Source organism: Trachurus trachurus (genome assembly GCF_905171665.1).
Source record: "Trachurus trachurus genome assembly, chromosome: 13".
Lineage (NCBI taxonomy): Eukaryota > Metazoa > Chordata > Actinopteri > Carangiformes > Carangidae > Trachurus > Trachurus trachurus.
Window position 1 is genome coordinate 25629987 of NC_139892.1, and position 20557 is coordinate 25650543.

Sequence of the window (20557 nt, forward strand, 5' to 3'; positions counted from 1 at the left end):
CTCTCTCTGTAGGCACAGCTTTAATGAAGAAGCAGATCTGCTAACATTCTTGCAGAAGGGACCCTCTTCAACAAGTATGGGGTCACCATGGAAACCATTTCTCTTCCTGTCTGTCATCAGTGGCCTTTCAGGTAAGAAATTCAATGGGTAGTGCTCAGAAATTATAGTGAGAAATTGTTGTCTAGAAAAGTCATTGTAAGCACAGATATTAGAGGGATTCGTACAGTATGCGCAGCAATCGACTGCAGTGAAATATCAGTTGTAAATATGACACAGCCAGGAGAAGCATCATTTATGCATGTGAGAGGGCCATTGTGTCTTTTCACACTTGGAGAGGAGTAATCCACCTTTTTTGAAATGATGAATTTTGCATTTAAATCTGAAAAAAGCGAGGATACCATGCATGGCTCATTGAATGCTCCTGTTCTGGTTTTGAGTCTCCCGTGATTTGACAGTGTTTTTCCACACCTTTTCAGTTGAGGTCTGTGGTGGCTCTAAATAGCAGTAACACTCAGAAAAAGCAACAACCAGCGATAAGACCACATTTCTACATTTACATGACAATAAGTCAAAATGCAGGTTTAGCACGACAAGTATTCCCTGATAAATACTGCCCTAGTTAATTAAAATAGGAGAAAAAATAATCTCCATTAAGTGCACACGCATGCTCATCCAAAGTATCTTTCCAGTGTCTCCCCAGCATTAGTGGCCCAAATGGAATAAAAATCTCACCATGACAGTGCTTTTCTGGCAGTGTATCTTTACTGGCGCGATTAGCAGTGAGTGCACAATTTTAGAGTTCCAGATCAAGTATCTCCCTTGGTAAGTCTAGAGCATGTGTTTGCCGGTCTAATGGATTCTGCCCTTTTAATGGTTCTTTCAACCCACCGGAGGAGGGTTCATGCTCTCTGTAACTCTCTGGGAGTCAAACACAGTGCGAGCCTCACTTGTCCACAGCCTTTTCAAGAGCACTGGCCAAACAGCTGACTGCTTATTTACAGTATGTCCAGCTAGCTTTTCTTATATTTAATTTCTGATTCTGATAAATAGGTTTGATTAACATATTAATAAAACCATTGATGATGAAGAACTGCATAGTGTACACAGAAAGGACATCCTCATTAGCAATACAATACTGCAATAAATACCATGGCTTGTTATTGAGGTATTGTAATATTGATATTTGATATTGTTACATCCCTATAGAGAACAAAGAGCAGAAAAATATTGGGGTGATACAGTTAATCTACAGTATAACGCTCTGAAATTCAAGGATTTCATTTTTCTTTGCTGGTAGGGCGATGGAATAGGCTGAGAAATAGGTATTCATTTTTTATACAAATGGTCTTAAAAAGACTTGAATTTAACTTGAAGAAACCTGTAGGAACCCTGAGGCAGGCAACTTTGCGACACACTAGTGCCAACAACTTGTTCGTCAACTCCAGAAAATATTCGTCCTTTGAATTTGTTTTGATTTTAACTGCTGTGAAGGATATTTTACCTCTGATTAATGCCATCTTAAATGAAAATGACTTGTAATGTAATTTCTTATACTGATGGAGTATATGAATTAGTTTTAGATTTCCTGATCATTTAACACATGCTACAGTAAACGTTTATTGTTTGACAGAGCAACTAGACAGGGTAACATCAGAACCATGAATGAATGTTCTGATTTGTCGATAGATGTCAATAGTTATTTACACACTTATGTGAGTACTGTGTGAAGCCTAATTCCCCTTTACAGTAACTTATAATATATAATATATAAAATGTTTCTTTAATTTTCACATATTACAGATTAGATAGCAGGTTTTTGTTTTACTACACTTACCAGATTTTTTTTTTTCCCTTGACAAAGTCTGTTTACCAGAGCCAAGCCTAGCTGCTGATGTCTGCAGGAGCACTGCTGATTGTCCTCCTGTCTCTGGGAATTTAAACTCCACACTCAGCTGGGCTCTGGTCATTGTGCTTCAACACTGGACTTCGTCTCCTGTGACAAAATAATCCTCACATCTCTGAAAACTTCAGAGCAAATATCCAATCAGACATTATTTGAATAAACTGACCACCAATTTAAAATCGTGGTTAGTTTCTTGCCTGAACAAATGTACCCCATCTCATCGCCCTAGTGTCCAGGAGCACCTCTGGTGTTGCAGTTTTTTTATAACATTTTTTTGTATTCGTTGCATTTCTATATCTGAAGCACATTTCCCTTTATGTTTGTGCTTTCACTCTTATATACTATATCCTTAGGGCTAGCATTGGACCTGTGTCTGAAATAAAGCTTATACAGTATATTGAGCCCATAGTACTCTATCTCCACTGTGTTCACTATTTTGTGGTGACATCTTATTTATCCCATATTGGTAACCTCATCCCAACTACCCTAACCTCAACACAGGCCATAGCCTAATAAGTGTTTGGTCTGAAACACGGGTCTGTCAGTCACTCTGCTCTGCTGTAAGCCGAGGAGAAAACTTTCCTTGTATCCTACAACCTTTATCCAATGAGGAGAGAGAGCGGCATAAAGGGGCGGTCCTCTCTGTGTGTGCAGCCAAGGGATGCGCGTGAATGTGGTGACGTAGGGACGAGGGCGGGGACTGCTAACTCCATCTGCTGACAAGAAGTTAGCCAAAGCGACCGGATCGCTTACTTCTGCTTTAAATATACTGGACAGATACTGTATATTTGATTCTTTAGTAATTTCAAAAGGAAGTAGAAATGAGAACAAAAAGCTCCACCTGCAGTCATTTGAAATGAACTAACTACTGCATTAGGAAACAACCTGTTATAAATAGGCTGGAGCTGTTCTGTTTAGCAAGACTTCAACTAGTTTATTACGTTTATAAACAGAGACTCAGTGGCTTTTGCAGTTAATTTGTTTCAGCTGAGTCAATTCTGTCCATTGATTTTTGATCTCAGGATTTGGTTCCTTGGTACCTTGGGCACATATAGTTGGCAGAATTTTCTCTCCCTGTTCATTATAGGTATCTCAGCCCAACAGACTATTGTTGTCTTACTGCTTTGCAAAATAATTGCCTCTCTGAAAAAATGGTACGCTCTTTCTGATAGGCCTTATAAGGCTTTACTATGGAATTGATTTTTCCACCTTTACATTCCTTACTCTTTCAGAGAGAAATATGTCCCCATATCTAATTTTTTTCTTAATAAAAAATGCCATTTTAGCCATCAAAGGTAACAATATGTGGATTTTCTGGAACACAATCAATTAAAATGTTCCAAGTTTTCAGGCAAACTGAATTTAAGCATGAAAGATCAGCCTTTTAGTACACTTTGTATCTTATTTGCATTACAGGTATGGTGTACTGTCCCTGTTTTTACATCCAGTAAAATATGAAAATATGCACATTCACAAAATGCAAGTCATTAACCTTTTAGCAATGATGATGTCACAAAAAATACCAGTCGGATGAACATTAAATAGTCACAGAGATTTCACATTAGCATACAGCATGACCACGAACTCCCTTTTATATGATGGCTCAGTTGTTTGCTGCTTCCAAGTACAGTGGACAAAATATATACTACAGTATACAGCCTTGGTTTTTAAATGCACAGTTCTTGGTCATAACATAGGCTATAGCCTACTTGTTGAGATTTGTTTTCTCTCTACTCACATATAGGTGAAACTATGCAGCATTCTGATGTTACTTATGTGGTTGATCACCATTTCCTGTGTTGCATTATCCCATTTGCCTATTTGTACAATTCTGGCTACATTTCCTCCTCCCTCCTTCCTGAATCAAGTCTTGTCTTTTGATGCCACAGTGGTGATGGCTGTGGATTTAGGTGTTATGTCCTCTGGTTGTCCATTCTTGTCAGACCTCAGAAACGCCTTGAGAGAATTTCTTCAAATTTGGCACAGACATTCACTTGAACTGATTAGATTTTAGTTGTCAAAGGACACCGTGACCTCACATTTGTTTCATTTCCATGAACGTGAAACATCATGAATCCCTGGAGGGAATCACTGACTCCTGACTTTGGCCAATAGTCAAGAATTCATACCTAATCGAATTCACACCTTCATTTACATAATATAAGGCTGGGCAGACATGGACGTAAACTACAACTTAAACTGACTGATGGAGGCACACAACCATGGTAACTTGTTGTTGTATGAAAGGGAAAGGAAATATAAATGTAGACAAATTAAATGGGAATCGCATAAAAACCCAGAACAGGTACATCAGTGTTGTCCTCGGGCATATTGTGTTCTTATAACAAGCAAGGACAGGTCTTTACTTTTGTTTGCTTTCTCTGTTCTTCAGCCTTGGGATAAATTTCTGAGCTCAGTCTTGTTCGGCTCTTTTGGAGTGGCGACTCTCAGAGGAATTTTATCAGATCTCCTGAAGGAACTTCTATTTCCTGTCATCATCCATCCACACATTAAAGGGATAGTTCAACATTTTGGCAAATTGGCCCATTGCCATAATCCCTATAGTCATAGCAGTAGGTTCGTTACCTTTATTTGTCGGTGTAAGCTATTTTTAGAACGGAGGAGCGGAGCGGCAGGCTGTTCAGAGCTACACTATGGAGGCTAATGGAATTTCTTGGTTTCCCTCATCAAACTCATCAAATACAAAATCCCAAAACTCCAAAACGCTTTCGTGGACAAGTTGTGAGCTGCACAATCACCACGCTATGAGATAATAATAGAACGTTACGAGACAGAGTTGTTTTAGAGGTAAATTCATGCAAAACCGCTGATGCGCGTTGCGTTCAGGGACAGTTTTTCAGCAAGCAGACTCTGTATTTACCTCGAAAACGGCTCCGTTTCGTAACGTTCCATTATTATCTCATAGCGTGGTGATTGTGCAGGTCACAACTTGTCCACGAAAGCGTTTTGGAGTTTTGGGATTTTGTATTTGATGAGTTTGATGAGGGAAACCAAGAAATTCCATTAGCCTCCATAGTGTAGCTCTGAACAGCCTGCCGCTCCGCTCCTCCGTTCTAAAGATAGCTTACACCGACAAATAAAGGTAACGAACCTACTGCTATGACTATAGCGATTATGGCAATGGGCCAATTTGCCAAAAATGTTGAACTATCCCTTTAACAGTTAGACATTGTCTTATCAATAAATGGAATCAAATGAGGCAAATTAGCACTGCCCATTTTGTGGGAGTTTGGATATCATCAGGGTATTGATTTTTAAACTGTGATGCAAAAACAAGAAACGCCTCTGTGTTGGATGTCAAGTCAGTGGATTGTAATTTTATGGGAGAATTGTTCATTTTACCTGATAATTCCTTGACTAAAGATGGACAATTTGTAACAAAGGAAATCTATAAAAGCAGTGGCTTTTCACTTTAGTCAAAACAGCGCTGGGAGCTGAGCATGCTTTTAACATCAGCTTCAGCTCAAACTATCAGCACAACTATGTCATATCTTTGTCAGAGTGCCCCACTTCAAATTGGTTTTCAATATTATCAGCAACAGGAACCATGAGCAGCCATTCCCAGAGGTGTGATGCTGTCTTTGTCTTTTATGATACTTTTGACATTATGGCTTGTGTAATGTGTTCCTGACCTACTGTTCTCTCTGAATATTCTGAAAATGCTCACTTTTGAAGACAATAGTGGCTCTGCCCTGTTTTATTTTCCTCTATTCTTGTCTCCACAGCCCAGTCCCCTTTCATTCCATAGATATTTAAATCATGCAGAAGCAGAGAGGGCAGCACAATTAGATTTCTCTCATGTTTAAAAGTGGGCTGGGCAGGCATGATGTCTGGGACCATTTTTTTCTCTCCCTTCAGTCTGTCTCTGATTGAAATACAATGTTGCTTGGAGTGTTAAGTGTGGAATGGTAATTCAGCCGTACCTCAGCTTACTCTGAGGTGTCTCAATATTAAAAGTAGTTGTACTGAATATAGATGTGTAGTGCTGTATAAGTGATGCAGGAAGTCATTTTCACCAAGGGCAAAAGAGTCATAGACCAGAAATATGGTTGCATATGGGGAAATGGATGAGCATTTCCATGCGCTACACAGTGCCGGACCATGCAATGAATATATTGCTGTGATTGCGTACCTCGAAAAAATAAACATCAGAATATGGAGCTTTGTTAAAAGTCACCTCCAATCCACAGAGGTCAACTGCATTTCCAAGTATCCCACTAACCCAAATGGCATACCTGTCACTGCAAACTTGAAGCCATAATCACTTGTCATAATCTTGCTTGTTATTAACCTAATGTTGCTAAACTGTACTAACATCACGAGCTTTGAGATCTATTTTTGGTTTCACCACCAGGGACTGATGGACTTTCTCCAACTGGCAGGAGAAGCAAAGTTGTGACAGCCTCTCTTATACTAACAACTAAAGCCCAGGCGGTGGGGGGAAAATAAAGAAAAGTAGAGACAAAAAAGTCATTGTGGATTTTTGTAAGCATTAGAAGTTGGGCACAGCACTGAAGTATTGGCAGTCAAGCGTCTTTGGTATGTACAGTGATCAACGAAATAATCAGTACCCAGGGATTTAGAATTTAGAATTTCAGATACACAAGTACAATGAGCTTGTGTGCTGATGCCAAAGTTTGTGAAATGAGTCTTGTTATCATGAGCCACATAGCCTCAAGCCAATTAGAAAAGTTTGCTTCATATTTTTACACAGGAAACATGTATTGTACACCTTGTGATTTTCTATTATTTTCCGGTAGAATTGTGTTGAATCTCTAATAGAGATTTTAAATACTAATGATAAATAAATAAAAAGAATAAAAGAATAAAAATCGATCATGCTGGACAGAGACTCCTGGACTTCCCATTAAGAGGCATGACAGCATTAATACCGTATATTATATGGCTCCACAGCAGTTTCATCATTACTCTGACAAGGTTGAAGCAACTCGTAGAATCCTCATCGTCCACCAAGGATCAGGGGGAAAGACAGGGTTTTAGTAAGTAGTCCACTGTGATAGGAGGTGAGGTGAGGTTGCATATGATGCATGGATTGTTCTATCTGTAATGATATTCCACTGAATAAATGTTCTCAAGCCTAATCAGCTTCAGTCAATATAATCTCCCTGTGAAGGTCTTCATTAATCTTGCAGGCTATGGCTAATCATGTCCGTCTACTTGAGCCCCCATGAGCGTCTCACCTACTTTCTGCATGTTATTCTAATTAATTTTTCACACCACAGTCTAGAGGCTTCAGGCAAGCCCAAGACTCACACATGGTCTCCCGTGCAGTTCCAACCCAATAACCCGATACAAGTGAATCTTAAAGTATGTGAGTTTCTCAGTCTCTCCCCAGTCTTCCCTTCCCCAAGTCTCCTTTCACTTTGCTTGAAGCATCTCATCATCCTTTAGCCTCACCTTTCCCTCTGTTGTTGGTCAGTTTGCATAGGGCTGGGGCTAGGGCTATTATATTGATAAAAATAAATCATTGGTAATTATTGATAATTTTCTTTTCAATATTTGTTGAACATTTATGCTTAATAATCTACCTTCAATAAAGACCACAAGAAAAAAACAACAACACTGAATTCAACTTCAACTCTTTATTCAACCAACTTTCTTACAGCTATGACTGTTAGAATTATTATAAGTAAAGGGAAATCAACTTAAGTTAAGCAGGAGCTTGGTGATGGAGTGTGCCTGGGTCCGTGTTTGTGATTGGCTTTAAGGAAGTAGCGACTTTGGTACCAATGAACATGATAGGCTTATGAAACAGGAAGGGAAACGCTTGTTCACAGGTCTTTTTCTAACAAACTTTTTATTGACCTGTTTTTTATATTGATCATCACGTGTCTGTCTATCGATAGATAATCATTATCAAATTATCACCCAGCCCTAGGTTTGCACATAAAGTCATGTGTATTGAAGCTGGATAAGTCTCCCCGGTATCATACATCATAACTCATACTTGATACTATTAATATAGCATATGTGATAACCATTGAAGTAATCCATAACACTGTATAATCAGGACAAGGTAACAGGACCATTTGGCCTTTTTGTTCTTTGTTCAAGTTGAAAACGGCCATTGTCTCCTCAGTTGATGTTATCATGATGGTAGTGTTAAGACCTGAAACGATCACTGATGGCACTGCTCCGGAGCTTCCTGAAATGCAGCAGGTGCAGCCCTTTCAACAACAATGAGTGTGTCAGATTTTGCCTCCTCTGAAAGATAGGGATCAGAGGGATCTGCAAGGGTCATTGCTTTTATCAGATGAAGGTGACAGCTGACAACAGCAAGTGCTGTCGGCTTCAGTAGTCAAACAAACAAAAGAGACTTTTTTTCAGTATGCTGTATTTGTCAGAATTTAGCCTCAGACTGGATCCAGGGATAATGAGACCTTTTCTCACTTTCAGTATGCAGAATGTGTAGGATCTTTCTGACAGGATTTGCCTGTAACCTGTTTATTACCCATCGCTATGAGGATTGATACACACTCATGAAATAAGCTTGCTTTTATTCTGATGTCACACAAAATAGTTATGGCAGGCCATTGCCACCTAAAGGTCTACATGGTTCTTCAAGATTCCTTAAGAAATTAAATTGATTGTTCTTAGCAAAAACAGTTTCATTCAGCATAATTAAGTCATTTATTTTCTGTGCTAATTAATGAGTTAAAAACTGAATGAAAACTGTCAGAGAATCTCAGCAAACATCCCTCAATTACCACTTTCTTTTTTTGGGGTCGACCTTGCAATCAAAATGTGTTGGCTTGCCAGGTTATTTCTGTATGGACACCTCAAATACAATCAAATTAACACCCTCCATAACCATTTATGGTTGTCAGGGATGGAAAAAGTAGATATCTATTTACAGTATATCAATATACCTCTATGAGACTGTGACAACACATCTGAATATGTCAATTTGGGATCACATCACCACGAAGTCACGTTTGTACTAAAGGAAAAGGTAGTGTGGCTCAAGAAGTGTTGGCACAGTATCAAAACAATGGCATTAATATGATCCGTCTGTGGTACTGATACTGAGACACTACTTCAGCACACAACAGTACTGCCTTGTGTGGGCTAATAATCCTGGGTTTGAACTTCATCACCATGAAGTTCCAGATTTGCTGTTAATCTCACATAATGTTTATTATTTTTTACACACGTCAAAGTGTTAATAAACACTAGTGTGAATAAAGCTTTTAGTGGGTAATCTCATTCCGCCTATATTTTCCCCCAATAGTTTACCTAATATTTTCAACCAACATTTAATAAGACACAAAGTACATGCCACAATTATCATCATTACCAGTTGACTACTGGTTTAGTATAGAATAGTAATTTCTAACTATAGATTTGCAAAGTTATGATTGGCTGATTTGCAACAGTTTTCAAGTTACAGTAAAGTAACATGACCATGTTAACAATGCAGAAAAAGTAGTTAATTAATGGCAACAAATTCACACAAAAGACACAGTAGCAGACAGTTGCTCTTCTCAACCAGAGTACCAGTACAATGAATCCTGCATTGTGGGGCTTTAAATTACCACAACAGAAATATGCCAGTTTGCATTGGCATGATATGGCATGAATACCTGTACATCCGCATCCATTTATTCAGATAAATGAGGCTTTGTCTTGACAGTTGAACATTTATTTAAATAAAGACAGTGCAACTGTCATTTTTTAACAGCATCAAGTATTTAACAAGCTCTTTCCCTGTCATCACTCGCTGCATTTCTCAAACATTCTGCAACTGTCACAGCAGTGTCACAGTTGTCAGTCAGAGATGCAGGTGTTCACTCATATATAAATGTATGTGAGAAACTGACTAAAGTCCAGCCTGCTGCTGACAGCTTTGTCCCAGTTAGATAAAAAGCTTTATTTTAAAAAAAGGACAAAAAGGAACAAACAAACAAATCAGGACGAGACACTGGATGATGAATGGGCTACCAACATACCATCATTCTACCATGGTACCATTTCACATCGCAGTGGCTGGAATAGAGGATAATATCAATAACATAAATATCCTTGATGATGCATACAGCATTTTTTTGTCTCTTGGAATGTCCATGCTCACTTCTCTCATACATACAGTTCAGACTAACTCTTTAGTCACAGCTATTGTGTGTGTGGGTATGTGTACATGTATATGTGAGTGTGTATGTATTTGTATATCTGTGTGTACATGGGGGTTTTCTTGGTTTTCTTTGTTGTTTTTAACATCTGTGATGCACTTTGTGTTAACATAACGGGCCCTAGTTTCGTCGACCAGGTGAAGTCTGTGATCAGCGCAGCTTCGCCACGCCAACGGGGTGTGGTCCAGGTCCGTTTCGCAAGATTGGTGGGCCGCGCAGTCAGACTTAGACCGGCGCAGCCCCTCCCCTCGTCCCTCCCACCGGCGCAAACGGTGAAGAGGGAGGAGACAGGGCGGGAGGAGGAGAGAAAGGCGTGGAGTGGGTTTGACACAGCCGAGTCAGATCTTCACCAATCAAAGGAGCTCCTCTCCTCACCTTTAACTGCGCGGCGGGTGATGCGCGCTGCAAGTTTGTCATTTTATACTTGGACATGGACGGAGGAAACAGCGACGCCAGAGGCCGAACCTCTCCCCGGAGGAAACAGCTGTTTCCCCGGAGGTCCGAGCTCAGAGTGACCAATAATGAGTTTACTAATATACTTAACCAGGATTGATCTGATACACTGAGAACCCCTACGCAATCTAAGAAACAACAACTAATAAACTAATAAAGAAACTCACATTTATTCAAACCCTGTGTATAAGATCAGAGGTGTAGGCTACACTAATCACAACATAAACACACACCATGTGGAGGAAATCAGCAAGGACGCGCGCTCTCTCTCTCTCCCTCTCTCTCTCTCTCTCTCTCTCTCTCTCTCTCTCTCTCTCTCTCTCTCTGTCCTCCTCTCTCTCTCTCTCTGTCCGTCTCTTTTTTTCTCTTTTTTTCTCTGTGATAGAGATGCTGAATATACTGTAGTAGGCTATATACTGACTATCTGATACCGAGGCTGTGGTGGACTAAGAGAGATGATGATTTGTGTTTTGTTTTTCATTACGGCTGCGTGATGCGGTCGCACGTGCTTATGAATTAATAAGTAAATAAATAAATACAGCGATCATCACAAGGGCAGAGTGGTATCTCAACACGGCAGCGACATGCAGTCATCCACCCTCAGTCCTGCTTTTGGGACATCCACAGCTGCTTTTCAGTGCCAGTTCGTCCCTGCTGTGTTAATTCAGGTGGAGTTTCCTTTACGCACCGACAGCCTTTGATCTCTGCTTTGATCTGACGTCAGATGTGACGGGACAATCTATATAGATATAAATTCACGTGTTGATTCCGTTAGTTGCATTAAATAGTGGTTATTGTGGATATTTATTGCATTGAAATGTGTCTGGAACTGTGGAGATCTGCCTGTGAGGTCTTGGTGACGTGTGTGCACTGCAGGTCAGTCAGCCAAACTTCCACTGCACCTGCTGCGCTCCGCGCTGCGCTGAGACTAGACCTGGTTGGAGGTGGCGAGCTTTCAGCGCAACTTCGGCGGGACATTTTCGGACGAAACTTCCACTGCACCAAGCTGAATCTGTGACGCCTCCCCCTGCTGCGCGGCCACGCCTATCTCAGCGCAGCGCGATCTACAAATCTTCCAATCTGACTTTGCGCTAGGCTGCGCTGGTCGAAACTTGCATTAGACTGGCTGCGCTACCTTGCGCCACCTGCGCTGCGCCAGCAAACTAGGGCCCCAAGTATGAAAAGTGCCATATGAATAAAGATTGATTTGATTTGATTTGTAGACAATCTGTTGGGTCTAACAATTATAAAGAGAAGGCGTACACCCTCTCTCTCAGTAAAGTGCCTTGAATATATATGTATTTTTCATATGTAGCCGAAAACAGAGGGCTGTGTGTAGGAGTCACAGAACTGGCTAAACAGAGTCATACAAGAGATGCAAAACCTCGACAGACCATATAATGACCTGGATGTCTTACCAAAAAACAAATAAAAATGCTGACAAATCTATAAACTGTAACCAAAAGGAAACTAAAGGCTTAAATGAAGGGGTATTAAACCCAGTAATTGCTGGTAAAAAAAAAAAGCATCTTCGCAAAAAAAAACTTGGCTTTTGAGAAGTGACATAAAATGACAGAGAATTTGTCCTGAGACTAATTAAATGTTAGAAAAGCAGAGTTCAGCAAAATCATTATTCAGCATTGTTCGATGTTTGAAAAGGTTACTACAGTACACCATGTTCAATGAATGTTACACAAAACAAGTCAATATAGACAATATACACATGTTATGGTTAGGGTGGTATTCAGTCAAAGGAGCTAAAAATAAGAAATGTGTTAGTTTTACTTTTTGTGCTTCTACTTTTTTCTTTTACTTTTCTAGCAGTCCAAAGCACATTTTGATTAGAAGTGGAAGGCTGTGCATTATTCAGTCAACTGGGGACATCAGCAGCGGGAATGTGGTTTGCACCTCATTTGAGCTGATTCTCAACAGAATAACTGACTTAACTAGCGACCAACCAACTACTAATTGCTTTGCTTAAGTTATGGTCTACAATTTGAAAGATTGATCATTATTATTAACATCATTTAGACGGTGGTTATGGCCCTATAATAAGACCTACACAATGTGAAGAGCAAAAGGAACGAAAAAATAATCATTTTCTTTAGCGGCTCCCCCTTCCGCTTTAGAAACTACAAGTGGTTTGTAACCTCTCTGAGCAGCTTAGCCACAGACACATTGAACCCATGAATTGAACAGCGCCTGACACCCCCATGGCAGGTCTGCCGCTGAAAGCCCCACTAGGATTCAGAGAAGCACAGTACAGAAGCACAAAATTTGTTGCTTCCGTTATTACTGGTGCCGCGCCGAGTCTCCCTGATCCTTTCCCCCACACACAGCGCCCTGTGCTGGGCCGCCCCGCCGACCAGCCTCCCTCCAGCTCTGGAGCTTTGCTCGGCACCGCTACTAGTGGCCAGGTAGCGGCTCTTCATACAGAGAGGAGAAGAGCCTGGTCTCTGTTAACTCCCAATTTTGTCTGCATTCTGGTTCCAATCTAAAGAGCAGATCTGGAATTCACCAAATTCACCAAAGTAAAAGTTTTCACCAACATAACACTAAAAATAAAAAGATAATATCTTGCAATACAGTTAAATACAATAAAAGAAAAATGTAAACTTAATGGCTTGGGGATTTTCTTGTAAATTATATTACTTAAATTAAAGTTTCACCGCATTTTATTAGCTTGGTGTTTTTATTTTGACGGAAAGGCCTGTCTCTCTCACCCTGGTTGCGGTTGCTTACCAAAACAGCTACTAAACGGCCCCAGACTAAGGGGAAGGCCATACGAGCTCAGAGGGGTGTGTGTGTGGGGGGGGGGGGTTTCTCAAATCTTTCTCATCGTCTTTCAGACCATTAGACCATAGCTTTAAACTCAAAACACCTTTAATTTCAAATGGAGTTCGATATCCTACTTCTCCGCAGAGTATGTGATACATAATTGCCCACTCTCCATTTTTGGATAGCAGTATTTTTGCAGCTGAGAAGTCCCTCAAGGCACATAATTATTTCTCAGTTTTGTTCAGTTCTTTCATAGCACTTTATCATGTAGTGCAAAACACTGCCACCCCTTTTTGCAGAACTCTGATTAGACTCTTGCTGAGCTTCGAGCCTCTAGTGTTTTCATCTTATTTTTAAACATTATAACTGTGCACCACCAACACTTCCATATGATCAGTAATTTCAGCTATTTGTTGTCGTTGTATTGCGCAGTGGCGATGGGAAAGAATGTATTGATGATCATCTGTCACAGGGAAAATAAGCGTGTGTGTAATCTTGTAATATTTTTAGTATCATAAAAGACACCAGAATGGCAAATCGACCTATGTAAAGAATTTATTCCCTTAAAAGTAATAGAGGAATGTGGTGACAGAAATGACTAGTGACAGCTTCAACTGCCGTTTACATTTCAGAGAGAATGTGATTCTGATCCCCCATGGGCTCCTTTACTTTAAAGGATGCTGTTTCGCTCCTGTTCTGTTAAACCTGACATTTTATCCAATTTAAGACTTTGATAAGAGTGATTTCCTGAATATGCAGTGCATCCGCGATACTCTTGTAAGAAGAGCATGTTTTCACCCAAGGCATTATAAGTGCCTTTACATAGTGCCTCTAATGGCTGCTAGATGCTCCGCTGAAAGACTGGCAGCATGGAAGTCAAAGGCGAACGCTCCTAGAATTGCTGTAGAAACAGAGAATGAATATGTTTTCATGAAGGAAGCTGAGGTGTTCATTGATAATTTCAGCTCTTTTTAACAGGTGTCTCGGCAGGTATTTGAAAAATGATTGATCCATTAAGTGGATATTAAGTCTTTAAGAGAAATTGATTTGGGTACTCGGGCTGCTCCCTGTTGGGTTGGGTTGGATTACAGATACTGTCTTTTCTGCAGACAGTAGCATTCTACTTTTTCCCATGTATTTTACTCACAGCTGTCTCTGAATCATGACATGTTGTTATCCTGCTGTCTGTACTCTGTTATCTTCTTTGTTTCCTGTTTCAGCAAGATTTCTGCCCTGTAGGAAACTAATTTGTTGAAAATGATTCCTCATGCATAAGAAACTAATTGAAGTATTTCTTTTAACCAATCAAATTGCTGTTGAATACTTTTATTACCGTTTAGACATCAATGCGATATGGCTTACTAGATATCTGTCTAACACTGCATTCTTTAGGCCACATTTTTGTCACCTACAATCATTTTCTGGCATTTTCTGGCAAAGTCATGACTAAACATTTCACTGTGTTTCACCTCTCTTTACAGACTTTGCAAGAGCTGTTGCAGCACGGCCTATATCATATGCAGCAGTATTACGAATGAAATCAGACAGCTCTTCGTCAGTGCTCAGCTCACGCAGCAGACCTCGACAACACCACAGTGGTGGGCTGGTGACTCCTGACTGGCCTGCTTTCTCCAGTCACCCCCTGTCAGCCTTGAGTCTGCTCAGCTCTCAGGAGGACTACCGGAGTGAAGGTAAAACTAATCGCGCAGTCAAACCTGCCGTTTGTTTTTCTCTAGTTTGAACCAAAATTAAAAAAAATTTCCACTGCTTTGTTAAAGTTCACACTTACAAATTTGAGTTATGTCACAAATAGCATATTTGAGGTGCACTTTGGAAATGTATCTTCCTGCATAGATTTCATCCATAACTTCAGTCAAGGATCATGAATCCCTGTGTACACAGCGCTACACATTTCTACGCAGTGGAATGCTGTTCTGTTCATTAGTTAAGAAAACAGGAAGAGAACCCTGAATAAATAAATATGATTATCTATAAAGAGTGGTTTCCCTTCAGTATATTTTGTCAGGAGTAATTGGTAGCTATCATGTCACCATCTGTCTCCTTCTGCCAAGAGAACGTTGCTTCTCTGGGTGTAATCAGTCCTGGATTACATTATCAGTCCTGACCAACTGCCTTGGAGTCACATCAGGACAGACCGAGACATGAATTCTCAACTAGTCTTAACGTGAACAGGAGATGCCACATGAGTTCAGATGACATTGTTCTCACCTGCTGAAATGAACCAGGGCCGGATCTACTAAAGGATTACGTGTATAAAAACGTGTGCAAACTTGACTGCCCGCGCAAAGCTGATCTACTAACCGGGCGCACCGAGGATTTCTTCTGCTGCAGCTCGACAATATGTTTATTTGCCCCTCTATTAATCCATCTGATCAAATTTTTATTCTGCGTTTGCGCCCATCCAGCTCTCTGTCCACACTCTCCATGGTAAAAATGATTACCACACGCAAAATACTCATTTAAATACTGCGGTTTGCGCATGTTGTCATTTCGCGGGTTACTCTTAGTAGATCATTTTGTGTGCGCTAACCAAACACGCAAAAGTTTACTAGGAGCACGCAATTTAGCGCCCCTTATCTTAGTAGATCCGGCCCTCAGTGGGTGGTGACTCTAGAGCCTGAATAAACTGATTGGTGTGAATGCACTCTACTATCACTGTGCTGCCAATCGTCTGCCATTCCTGGTCACACTTGATACTAGCAGCCTTCCCTGCCTGTTTAGATTTGTTCCAGAAATGAATCTCACCTATCCATCATCACTGTGTACGGTCTGCAGTGACCATGGTCATGCCCTTTATGAAATTGAAGTGGGATCATGGCAATATCCAACTCTCTCTGTGTTCCTGTCAGTGTAGAAGCTGTAGATATGATGGATATCTTAGTCAAAAGGGAAGATTTAATACCCCAAACACAGCATGGAAACACACTGTCATAAATCTACATGGGTCACTTGCTGTCTCGATTTACAGTATGAATAATTCTAGAGACTATAGTGACACACTGATGCTTTAATATATCATTATATAGATTAATCACATCATGCTTATTGCATCTGGAGTGCTTAATTAATGGAAATCTAAAGAAGCTGCTGAATTGGCAAACAGGATCTTGCTCTAGCCCATTTTGCAAGTAATGAAATTAGTCCAATTTAACAGGCAGAAAGCAGAAATCTTTTTTTCCCCTACTTTTTTATATTCCCCTTTGGTTATTTTACATCTTGATCTTTTATATTTCAGCGTGCCTATCTTTCTGTCTTTCTTTACTGTCTGACAGTATTATCACTATGTAGTCCTAAAATGACTTATATCTCTATGACCAAGGTGAGAGTAATGCCTCTCCATTGTCAGTGGTGACAAGAGCATTATACCATTGCACTGGATTGATGTTCTCTGAATGAATTGGATGCCAAAAAGTAATGCACCTTTGGTGGCTTAAAGGGGATATTGCTTTTTGGCTCTGTGAGTGACAGATGGCCATGGTATTTGGAGTTGAGTGATTTAAACAACTTCCAAGCTTGTGTATGAGTTGGAAGTTTATACACAGAGACAGATCGTAGCACATTAACCTTTTTTCCATATGGTTGCATACTCATGTGTTGTACAGTAAGTTGGCACAGTTCCTAGTCTAAAGGCCTGCTTGACTAAGATCCCAGATAAAGAGTACTGAATTGCGTGTTTGGTTACTGTTCGGGTTAGGAATCCTGTAGTGGGTGATCTACTTAGAGTAACAGCCTAAATGACAACACATGCAAACTGCATGCATCTCACTGAAATGACGGAGAACTGGATGGCTGCAAACTGAAAATTTAATTTGATCTGATGGACTAATAGAAGGGTGGAAAATAAACGTGGGAGATTATCAGTGAGAAAGTAAATGTGGTTTGTAAAACAAGAAGAGAACAGATGAAGTAAAGAGAAGAAGATCAGATATAAGTCGAAGAACAAAGACAAAATTGGTTTATAATGAAACCTACGCAAGCGGGGAAGATCCGTCTCTGACCAGTGTTGAGCAGCAGGTGCAGCTCACTTTCTGTGATGAGCAGGTACTGTAACTGGGATACCAGCTGTCATCCATTGGACCGGAGGTGCGAGCTGTGGCACAGCTCTCAGGTGGGACACTTGGGACACACTCGGATCTACAGTAAACGCCCTGGTGAGAGGGATCAAAGATGACGTGAAGGCTGTGGTGAGGTCTCCGTCCAGATCCCAGAGCCAAGCAGCCAGGTGCTGGAGAGAAAGGAGAGGAGCGCACCAACTGCGTGCATATCGGCGCTGAAAGGACTTTTAACACACCTGAAAGACTGCCACAGTTTGTTGGAATGACCTAGACACGAGGACATGCAGAGATGAAAGAGCTTCTGTCGTGGCAGATATCGCCCATCTCTCTCTTGTGACTGGCTCCAAATCAGTCAATAGTTCATCCAGCTGCTCCAAAATTACATTATTGGATGTGCAATATGTCTGACTCTGAATTATTTTTTCTTACGTCATTCCAAAAATGTAAACACACAAGTGAGTAAAACTAAGGTTAAGTACTCAAATTCTCCTTCTCACTGCAATACCAGCAGCCATTGTGTGTAATGCTGGGCTGATTAGCACCTCCTATTCAAACATATTCAATTCAGACGCAGTCACAATCACTGCAATTGACTTCCAGGCTTAGTAAATCACACTGCCTGTACTAAATCAGGCATTTCCTCCTTGCGATTTTGCACACCTGGGCAGAAACACCCCATGTTGCATATTCATTAAGGATCAGGTGCTACTGTAAATGGACGGTGCATGTTGTTTTGCTCATTTGAGAGACACAATCCTCAGTGCACTGCACTCAGTAGATCAGCTTGCATATTTGTTTGCGGGTGATAATCAAGTTCGCACACGTTTTTATACACGCAAACCTTTACTGTAGCGGGTCAGGCTCGAAATGTCTCAAAAGGAAGTGATTGAATTACAATATGTCTATCCTTCATGTTGGGACACAGTAAGATGAAGTATTACATCCGCTCTCCAATTGTCCACTCACTAAAATACTGAGGTCAGTCACACTCACAGTTAGTTTCGGCTGTGAGCTCAAGCTGAACACACAGCTTTTTCTATAGCTCCCTGCAGGACAATATACATTATGCTCAGGTTCAGATCAGGCTCAACTGTTAAACATAATTATGGGGCAGTCAGGAAGGATGATGACACTCCTTGTGTTGTTTTGGTGCTTAGCTAAAGCACACTGGGTTTAAAATAAAGCAATAACTATGAAGTTAAAGTGCCAACTCCCAGCTTTAATTTTAGGTTGTTTTCATCCACGTCAGATGGACACGATGGGAATTGTAGCCCTTTTTATGTGTCATCCCTCAGTTTTATAGGAAAATAAATACATAAATTTGGAGAATTAACAGAAACTTGGAGACATTGCATAAAGTCATTCCTCAGTTAACGACTGCCTGTAGTCTGTGACCAGCAGACACCAGCAGACACTTGGTGTCTTCCCGAGGGATGCGCTGCTGGGCCATGATATTATCCAATTTATCTTCTTGTTTGTTTCAGCTGAAACACAGCACCAGAAACCTTATGGTTTCATTTGAAATAGAAATCATTTCATCACATACCATGACCCACTCCACAAGCAAAACGGGAGCTGGTGAAGCATGCTGGTATTGATGGATGGATGGATGGATGGATGGATGGATGGATGGATGGATGGATGGATGGATGGATGGATGGATGGATGGATGGATGGATGGATGGATGGATGGATGGATGGATGGATAGATGGATAGATGTACAGTAGAAACATGCCAATATTTCACTATGTAACACCACAAGCACTGATTATTTACTTATTTATTTATTGCTTCGTATGCATAGCTGGGTTTGCAACTTAATATTGATTGGTTTTCTTTAACTGATTAGGATACTAATTCAAATGCTCTTTATTGCCCTGTTGAGCCATAAATTGCTGACAAACACTGACACACACATTCAGACAGTATTCAGCTGCCCTTCATTCTTTTCACATGTGGTTATGTAGGAGCTTAATGGTAAAGTCATTTCGGTTCAGTTTTATCTTGAAAGTGAAAAGAGATTCTTAGAATGTTTGAAATGTATTAAAAAGTCAAATGCAACATTAGCAACATAACAAAAAATGAAATAAGTGAGGTGCTCTGAATACTTTCTGAATGTGCTGTACTATGCAAAATGAGCCCCAATTTTTCAGATCTTCATCAGATCATTCATTAATAGTGAGAGGTACTCGCAAGTGACTTGCATTGTTGTATAATTCATACACCAGATCATGTATTGCCAGGCAAAAGTTATGTGCTCAAATAATGACACGTCTTCAATCACAGTGTGAATATCTTTACAGTATACAAGGAGAATTCAGCTGCAGTTACGTATGTTGTCAAGTGCAACACAAAAAAAACATTTCACTGGGCTTACTTTCTTCAAAAATGAATTGTCTCATAGTGGAACAATTCTGGTGAAGGACACAGGATTCAGCTGTCCTTTGTAAAGTCTTGAATTCTGTGATGCAATATACCGTACCTTAGAAACCTTCCACAATAAGTGCATCTCCTCTGTGTTAACTGAGGGCTGGATCAAAGAGGAGAGTATTATAAAGCAACAGAGGAGAATTGCAGCAGAGACTGTCAAGCAGAAAATATTAGACTGAGAAGCGCATCGATATGTGGGTGCATTTATGCCGTGGAGAGTTCAAAATTTTACCCAAGAGCCACTTCAAAATCAGCAACAAGAGCCCCTTCGATCAAGAAACAGCATGACTTAGTTGTGGCCATGTTGGTATTAGATAATATTTCACACATTTGAAATAATGTAAGCATTCGTAATTTGAGCTTTCGGTGGAGCCCTTACTGCAGAAACATTAATAATACCCCCACTGTTACCTGCATTTCTAAAACATTTTTTAAACCTCATTCATTTTATATTTACAATTGTGATTTATTGGGATGTTTTACATATGTAAAGAATATGATCAGTGATGTTTTCATCTTAGTCTTGCTTATTCTTACCCAAATATTGGTATGAAGACCATTAAATGAGGGGACTCATTCATCTCTCCACATAGCCATGGTTGTTTCTAACTCCTAATAATGAATCACACCTGATGGTCTGTTTGCTGCATGTGTGCTTCACCTGTCCAACCACACAAAGAACAAAAGCTGCCCCTGTGTAAACCATATTCAGTATACCACGCTTGATGACAGATTATCAGTGCTC

At 40.3% G+C, this 20557-nt stretch overlaps 1 protein-coding gene across 1 annotated transcript in view; it reads left to right on the forward strand.

The window, feature by feature from the left end:
• Positions 1–61: 61 nt before the first annotated feature.
• The window catches only part of cntn5 (contactin 5), a gene marked incomplete at its 3' end in the record, with an annotated part of 72408 nt that continues 51912 nt past the window's right edge, over positions 62–20557 (forward strand). The window contains exons 1-2 of the mRNA XM_083985788.1: positions 62–131; positions 14787–14996. Coding sequence (XP_083841914.1) covers positions 77–131; positions 14787–14996 — 265 coding nt within the window. The 5' untranslated portion in view covers positions 62–76. The remainder of the gene's footprint in view (positions 132–14786; positions 14997–20557) is intronic.